General features: G+C 38.4%; 1 protein-coding gene across 2 annotated transcripts in view; it reads left to right on the top strand.

Annotated features, from left to right (window-relative positions):
* The first annotated feature begins 451 nt into the window (after positions 1 to 451).
* BLTP2 (bridge-like lipid transfer protein family member 2) overlaps positions 452 to 8857 on the top strand; it is a 52596-nt gene continuing 44190 nt past the window's right edge. For both annotated transcript variants that reach the window (XM_063449965.1, XM_063449964.1), the window contains exons 1-5: positions 452 to 579; positions 6221 to 6353; positions 7039 to 7088; positions 7588 to 7744; positions 8485 to 8603. In XM_063449965.1, the coding sequence (XP_063306035.1) occupies positions 512 to 579; positions 6221 to 6353; positions 7039 to 7088; positions 7588 to 7744; positions 8485 to 8603 (527 nt within the window). In that variant the 5' untranslated portion in view covers positions 452 to 511. The remainder of the gene's footprint in view (positions 580 to 6220; positions 6354 to 7038; positions 7089 to 7587; positions 7745 to 8484; positions 8604 to 8857) is intronic.

The raw sequence follows: 8857 nt of genomic DNA, 5'->3' as shown, positions 1-8857 counted from the left end.
TAGGCCAGAGCATGTTTGGCTTTAGCAGCCTTGAGTGCCGTGCATGGCACTAGTGCCGTAGGTTGCCTACCCCTGGTCTAGGCCACCAGGAAGCAGTCAACTAACAAGTACTTACCTTCCTAATTGTACTTCCACGAATGAGCTCTAATTTAAATATTTAGCCATTTTTAGTGATAGAGATTTTTTATTTATTTCCTTTTTTTAATGATAGCTGTTTATCATTAACCTGTAGTGATTGTCAAAACCCCAGCCCTCCTCCACTGCCCCCCTACATGACTGCAGACACCCCCTGCACCTGCTCTAACTCTCCCTAAACACCAGTCCTGGGGTCTCCCAGTGCCCCCCAGATCCCCAGCCATGGCTCTCCCATGCTGCTGCTGCTGGTCCTCCCAGCCAGCTCTGTGCTCTCACTCACTTCCGGGATCGCATGCCGCTCCCTCCCCCGGAGGAGGGCTCTCTATGGTCTCCCGGAGCAGTGGCTCTCCCGGTGTCGGTGGCCCGGGTGGACACGATGTCCCTGCTGCCCGCAGTGCTGTTGGCGTTGTTGCTGCTGGCGGTGTGCGCAGTGCTGCTCGGACGGTGAGATAGCCCCCGGGGAGGTGGAGCTGCCATGGGACGTGGCACTGAGCTGTCAGTGTGCTCTCTGTCACAGGGACATTATTAACCCCTGCAGGGCCAGGGGCCAGGGCTGGACAGGGGTCCGCCTTCAGCTGTGCTGGGACTACAGCTCCTGTAATGCTCAGTCAGCACTGAGAACCATGGGGATTGCAGTCCTATAACAGCTTGGCGTTCTACATCCTGGACAGCCCTTAGATAATCTGCTGCTTTCTTGTTTCTGTGTGGGTAATACTAATACATGCATGGTATAATGTGATATGATTGCAGCACAGGCACAGCAGTCAGGTGGGTCAGTCGATGAGAAGATAATGGTAAATATGTCCCTAGGATTCCTATAAGCCATAAACTGCAGCTAGTAACAGGGTCTAGAATACAAGTCTCATGATGCTGAGCCATGTTTTGGCTGGTGGCATATCATGCAAGTTGTACTCCAGCAACAGGTTGAGAAAGCAACCAGTAGACCTGTAAGAGGAATTTATCGAGGCAAAAACAGTAAACAGTTGCTATTTGGGGGCAACGTCCTTAGTAAGGGGCAGTCACCTTGGAAACCAGTTGGATGTCTCTCAGAATATAGCACCTGTTTTCCTTGATAAATTTGCCCTAGTGTTTAACTGCAGCCTGTTGATAAAGAGAGCGTGCAATAATGATAAGGTTTGGTCTTCATTTGATAGTTAAAGGGACACTTCGGTCACCAAAATAACTTCATCTAAATTAAGTTGTTATGGTGCCAGGTTTCAACTTGCACCGGTGGCATTCAAATCACAGTTTCAAAAAGCCCAAAGTGCTGCCGGGCAGGGGCGCCGCTGATTGAAACGTACTGAAAGGTACCAGTTTTACCACTTGGGCAAATTGAGATCGGCACTGAAGAAACAGTTTGGGGTTAAACCATTGGAGCATGGTTTATCCCCTTAAGATAAGAGTTAAATTCCAGCACAGTCATAATGATTCTACTTTTATGACTCATTTTCCAAGGAGGGTGACAGTGCAGCTTTAAAATATTAAAACCTTTTAATGCTGAATGGAAGGACAGCTCCAGGGGTCTCCAAATATTATAACCACTTTATTGAGATGAAGCAGTTAAAGTGCCGACAGTGTCCCTTTAATGAGACAATGCATGTGTTTGAGCAAGAATTCTTCTAACCCTATTTTCTTCTACGACATGCTGCATGATTGAATACGAACATTTTTCAGAGTACAGAGAAATACGAGTGGTATAGAACACAGATAAAGTGCACAGCATGCTGATACATTCATAATGTCTAACTTCTTTTATTTAACAAATTCTGCATTTTTAAAACTAAACAGTGAGTTGAAAATCAGGTTTGCAAATGTATGCAAGAGCATACCACCACGCACAACTGTAAAACATGTGATATGTTGTCAGCCACACATGCCAGGACTGTGAGACTGCAAACAATCAATTATTCCAAAGGGGGAAAAAAGCATGATAACTGGAAGTCATTTATTTACTATGGCACTGCTTAAATTAAAATAAAGACGTTTGGTCTGTGGAAGCTGATGTGGCCTTATACTAAGCAAATAAATATGCTAACTTGACTGACTAGGCCTGCAAACGTTGCAGAACTGATTAAGAAGTGACCAGGAGTTTTCTTTAACCCCTTAAGGACCAAACTTCTGGAATAAAAGGGAATCATGACATGTCACACATGTCATGTGTCCTTAAGGGGTTTTAAAGGAAGACTCGAAGCCGCATAATCGCTACAGGCTACATGGTTCCCTGATCTCTGTTGGTTAGGAATTTCTTAATAAAATGAAGTAGTGTTTATGGTTCTTAGAGTGCTCTTTTAAAAGTAGTTGTACAAGGAAATTTATTTTACAATTTCTAAAAGGACACTAGGCACCCAGACCACTTCAGCTAATTGAAGTGGTCTGGGTGCTCTGTCCCAGTCCTCATAACCCTGCAAATGTAATTCATGCAGTTATTGATCAACTGCAATAATTACCTTGCAGGGTTAACTCCACTTCTACCAGACAATCGCTAAAGGGATATCCAGGTGGTTAGGTGACTTTTGTTTATCTAACTGAAGCTGGACATCCTCACGCTGTGCATGAGTACATCCAGCGGCACCTAAACCCCCATAGGAAAGTATTGAGCAATGTTTTACTCTGGGGTAGACATATGGACATTAGGTTCCCTCCGCCAGTGATGAACATCAGCGCTGGAATCAGGTTAGTGACAGAAGGGTTTTTACCCTTCTAGCGCCACAGGGGAGGGGCTGTGAGGGAGAGGGTACTGTAGATCACTATAGTGCTAGAAAACAACTTTTTTTCCTAGCACTATAGTTTCCCTTTAAAAGAGTACTCCAGTGTTATGAATACATTTATTTGGAATTCTGGAGTGTTGTTAGTCTCCCGGTTGGTCCCTTTTTATCTATCTCTAGTCCAACATCAATTTACCTCTAATCCAGTGGTGAGACGGTCCTTCACAACAACTTCACTCCACCTACCAAGACATAATCACTACTGATGATCCTGCGGCCAATAGAATATTTCTGATAGGATAGCACTGAAAGGCAGGGAGCATGTGAAAACTATGCTTTCATTACTTTCAGCTTTGTGGTGTGTCGAAAAAATCTGTCTCCTTTATAAAAATGTTGAATTCTCTTGAAATCAGCATGTCTGTGAAGTGTAAATGAGGGGTACTCTGTTATCCCATAAAGCACAATCAATCTTCGAGTGTTCTTGTTGTTCGCTTATAATTTATTTAAATGAAGTCTACATGTTAGGGTTTATTTGATAAATAATGAATTGGGAAAAGTCACCATTTAAACAAAAAATGCTAATTTTGAGAAGTGTCTTAATGATTGGCCATTTAGCCTGTGCTTTGCAAATTGGCTTTTAATTAGGGTTAAATAATATTTTTTTTCTTGGGGCTGTGAGTAACCTTTATGGCCTCTTAGCAAAACACAGAGTGCTATGTGTTGAGGTTTCATGCTTTGAAAAAGAGAACCACCCTGTATATCCTGCAAGAACAATATAGGGCTGTGTCCATTCATCTTAATACCCTACTCTTTCCTCCTAGTAATGTTTATACAAGATAGATTATACTTTATGGGAGCTGTGTCTGATATTTTAAAAAAAAAATCAATTTTTATTTGCAATGTTTATTTTGTTTCCTCCTCCTATAGCGTTTTCTCTTCATTCATCTTTTTAAATGCTGCAGCGATATAAATTTCTATAAAACTAAGAAGTTAATTCTAAGAGATGTTAACTAACAACAACTTATTGTGCTTGTTCTGTTTTTTTTTCTCCTTTCTTTTAAGCGTCTCAGGTTCATAGAAGTTTTAAACACAATAATTAATTTACTACAATGAACAATAGAGAGAGGATTTCAAACACTGGCACTTTAATCAGATCCTCATCTCCAAATTATGCAGTCCGCGTAGTCAAATCTTTCCAGGCTTTAGAAAGTTCATTCTAGACAAATATGTGAAGTGACGTACAAAAGCATGTGTATGTACTTAGTAATTTAACCATAACCCTGGCCTAGTCTTGCATTGCTTGTTTCAATTGAGATACAGTGTCCAGGGCAATGATAGCTAATATTGGCAACCTAGATGCCTGTGAACTTAATTCCCCATCATTCCCATCCATCTTTTAGTTTGAGCTTAATGGAAAATGTTATTCACAAACTTCTGGGGTACCAGTGCCAGCCATCACTGTTTTAATTATGGAATTTCCAGATAAAGACAGCTGTTAGACTTTAAGCGTGCTGGTGATCTAGTGTTGCTCGACCAATATGTAAAAGTTGGTTAAAAAAAAATAAAAAAATAAAATATATATATATATATATATTAAAAAAGCTTTATTTTTAATGTAGTATATGTTTAACTATTAGCCTATCTAAATTGCAAGGTGAGTATTTTTTATTTGCAACATTTAGCTGTACTGATCAACACAGACTTTCCTGGCAGCGGGAATGTTAACGAAGATTTTAGCTTGTGGTTGCTTTGATTGTTTGTTTTAATAAGTATGACACACCTAATCAGTCTGGCACATCACAGCACCCTAGTTAGCAGTCTGCTCTGACAAATCGCATACTTAACACCTGCTAATTCCTGCATATTTTGTCACATCTCAATACTACAGTGGAAGTCTCCCTGCTTATCACATTGGCCCTAGTGAATTTATGTGTCACTACACAACCAAATACATTGTGTTTACAGTCTGTATAATAGGGGATTAGAATGCTCTTCTAAATATGAAAGAAGTACGGTAATTATCTGTGTTGTTTCTTATCTGCTCATTTCTTTTGGTATCTTCCAAGAGATGAATACAGATGAGCTTTTTTTTTTTTTAATTGATTTATGAGCAAAAATTAAATGTATGTACCTGTGATAAGCATTTTTAATGCTCTGTATGTAACCAAGGCACATTGCTTCCTGCGTTAGAATAATTTGTTTTAATTTGACTTTCTGTAATGCAGTAATCTGCAATTGGACATTCTCAAATCCTTCCAATAGTTTTCAAATGACCTCATAATATCAACAAAAACAAATTATTTATACAAACTACTTCCTAAACACGTATACTGCAGTTTAATTTAACATTAATGCCGGCAGTATTGATGTGGAGCTCTGTAGTGTGCCAAGTATAATGAGCTCATAGAAAACTGGGATACCAGGTTAGTGAAAAGCAACCATGAGATTTTAAACAATAAAACCACAATATACACCAAAGAAGGACACGTGGCATGTGTATCATAGTGCTAAGAAAATCAGTTGTAAATGCTTGAGAAATTGGATTAGAATTGTAGTAGATTTTTCAGACTAACTTTATATCTATATCTATATATATATATATATATATATATATATATATATATATATATATATATATATATATATATATATATATATAGATAGATAGATAGATATACCATAAAACAGATCATAGTGTAAGCCAATGGGAGCAAGGTGGTTTATTATCTGTGAGTTTATTCACTCCAGACCCCCTAAAGCACTTTATCTTGCTGAATTGTTTGTGTGAAGAATGTGCACTCCTTTATTTAAAATTTTACAAAAAGTGCAGATTTCAATAGGTTTTGGCACATTTATAAATTATCTTGTTACACCTCCCTGGCTGTCAATCAGACAACCAGACCTGTTACTTCCTGGTTTGTTTAGTGCAGTGGAGCTAAACTGAAGAAGCAGCACTTGCCCAGACAATCCACTTTGCAAAGACTTTTTTCTTTGAGCTGCATTGGGAAGTCTGTTATTGGACAGCTACAGAAAGTCTGGGCGGGGTTAGAAAGGGAGGACTGGCAAACACTGCGGAGCTGTGTATACCATGTATACCCCCAATGGAAAATGCATAATTAGCCTCATGCATGTTTTCATTGGAGCGTATCTCTACTAAGTAATGATTTATTTTATTTGGGCAGTGGATTTTATTTTTGCTAGGTGGCAATTTAAAAAAAAAAAGTTTTTTTTAAACAATAAGTATTGTTTAACAGTTGTTGCAAAGGTGTGCAAAAAAAAGTATGTAAACTCAACATAATTGTATAACATCGATGACCCGTTATAATTGTTTGTTTGTTTGTTTTCTTGTTTTTTTTCTTTCATGTGGATGGCTGTACCAGATGGCTGCTTTATCGCCTGGCTACTAACTGGTGCCAGAAAAGGCTGGGAGCAGATTTGAAGATTGGATCAGTGGGCTTCTTCTGGCTTCAGAACATCAGCTTAAAGTTTGGGAGGCAGCAACAACAAATTGTGGTGCGCACCCTTTTGCTCTTGTATATGAACTCAAAGACATAGGACTACTCTGATTTTGTTTGTGTGTACATTTAGGTAGACCAGTGCACTTCCTTGTAGCTGCAGTCTGGATATTTTTAAATGCCTTTCGTTTCCTGTGCTTTGAGTTTCTGTGTATTATTACAAGGCAGTCTATGTATTGATATCCAGGGGTAATGCAACATTAAAGCATGTTTTTGTGAGATGCCACTGATTAATCCACTGCGTGTCAGAATGGCTCCAATCAATTCAGTCTATCAAACAGGGTTTTTACAGGAAATCTAGTATTTGATGAGCGCACAAATGCTGAGTTTAGAGACTTTTTTTCACTAACTGTGAGTAGTGGTGACTTGACAATGGAATTGCTCATTTTGCACAAATATAAAAGTTGGAAAAACCTTTCCAACCCTTACGGCTTTCCTGTTTTGGTCTAGAATGTGCAATTCCTTTTACAGCTCCCAACTATTCATGGTTTAGGAAATATAAATTGTTATAATAAAGAAGAGGTATAGCCATGTAGTTAAGATTTAACTATTATTGATGAATCTAGTACTGATTATGTGTGGGGTTTTTTTTGTTCAGGAAGTTAATATATCTGCTTGTGTCTGAGATAGAACAAATAACTAATCTATCATGCTAAGACTGATGTTTCCATATCTTGTTTCAGGATATTGACAGTATCTGGGTATCTAGCAAGCTATTGAATCATGAGTTGCCGTGAGTATTTTTATGGTTCCATTATGACTAGCCCTCTCTAGCGTATATCTTTCTGGATGATTCATTTTGGAACTGGACTGCCCTTATGTGCTCCCTCGGCGTTCTCATATTCTCAGGTTTTATATCTTACGGTGTCAGAGATTTATATGCATGGTCTCTGTTTGTATTGCTCACAGTGTTGCACCTGTACAGTAAAATACACAATAAACATTTTAACTCTGACACATTGAGCTTTATATAGGGAAAATGTGTCTTTTTGAGCATTATGCCTGCTCTCTTGAATTAGCAATAGTTTTATTTTTTTTTAAATCCACACCAATGCTTATGATTTTGCATAACATATAGATTACATTTTGACACCTTACAGAAGCTTCCAGTATTATGCACGTTTCAAGGAATACAGGGTCCCTTTTTTTCCTTTATTACATTTCATTGTTCTTTGATGTCTCTTGCATTCATTCTTTGTGAGATCTCTGTAACTATTCTTTGTTATTTTCAGTCGATACTTTGCTATATGCTTTGGGGAGGTGCGCGTTAGAACAGACCTTAAGGGGACATCACACACTCATCACCATGCACCCAGTACTCCAGATGAGGTTCCTGGAGAGAATAAGAAGACTTTTCTCAGCCCCTCACTTCGTAAAATATTTTCTCAGGTAACACATTACTGTTGTTTCCTTCACTTGATGTACATTGTATTAGATATGGGACACGCTCCATCCCAAAGACTCCAAGATCTGCAAAGTTGAGACATCTTTTGTAGGTTTCAGTTATACTTACATGTGTAAGTGTTAGTTGCTTATTATTATGTAGCATATGAAAATGAAGTGGAATGCTGTGAAAAGTTTTAATAGTGTCTTTCTGATCCAACTAAGCATTGTCCTAATAGATTGTTGTAATGTTAGTGCTTAGAGGTTAAGGAGAGCAATCAGTTTATGGGTTTCCTCTTACTTGACACATTTGAGTGTACACCTCACATGCTGTGTGGACATCAGACAAGAGTGCAGAGCTTTTCCCATAGCTGTTAGCAAGTGCTGCTTATCTAAGCTAAGTAGGGCTGTACAGCTGTATTACATTTGGTTTAGCTCACTTATATCTGCATTAATCATATACCAGTGGTTTACATTCATTTAAATGTAGAGACACATATTAGTTCATATATTTGTCATTAAAGTACATTCATTTTTTTTTGTCTCTAATGTTTATTTTGAGGTTATGCACTAAAGTGAGATTTCAAAGTGAATTTCAAATTTAAGGCCAAAATAGTCTAATTGGGAAAATTCTCTAAGTCAATTATGCACCCGGTTTCACTACTTTGGCCTAAAATGTGAAAAATCACTTTGAATTAGCATTTTAGTGAAACAAAGTCATGCGTTTTGTTTTTGGATTCTTGCAGCTGCTATCTGTACACCTCGACTCCGTTAATATTATGGTTCTCAATGTGGCTGACTCAGAATCCCTTTGGCACATGACTGTTTCTAGGACAAACTTCATCCTGGACAGCGATGGGAATAGGTAATTCATTTTATATTGTTTAATTCTTTCTTCTCTTTCATCCTGGAGATTGTGAATTCTAAAAAAGGTTAACATGAATGAATTCCCTTTGAAGACATTAAACACCAGCATAAATGAGTTTTGTGTCTGTATAAACATTGTAAGTGAAGCATGTAAACCTGGGACACACGAGTTCTAGACCCATATTTGTCATGGACAGACACCTGGTCTAATACTTATTACTACCATAAAGTATTAGAGGGAAGGTTATACTG

This window comes from Pelobates fuscus, chromosome 1, assembly GCF_036172605.1.
Source record: "Pelobates fuscus isolate aPelFus1 chromosome 1, aPelFus1.pri, whole genome shotgun sequence".
Classification (NCBI taxonomy): Eukaryota; Metazoa; Chordata; class Amphibia; order Anura; family Pelobatidae; genus Pelobates; species Pelobates fuscus.
The sequence above is the reverse complement of the archived record's forward strand: the minus strand, read 5'-3'. Positions and strand labels throughout refer to the sequence as shown.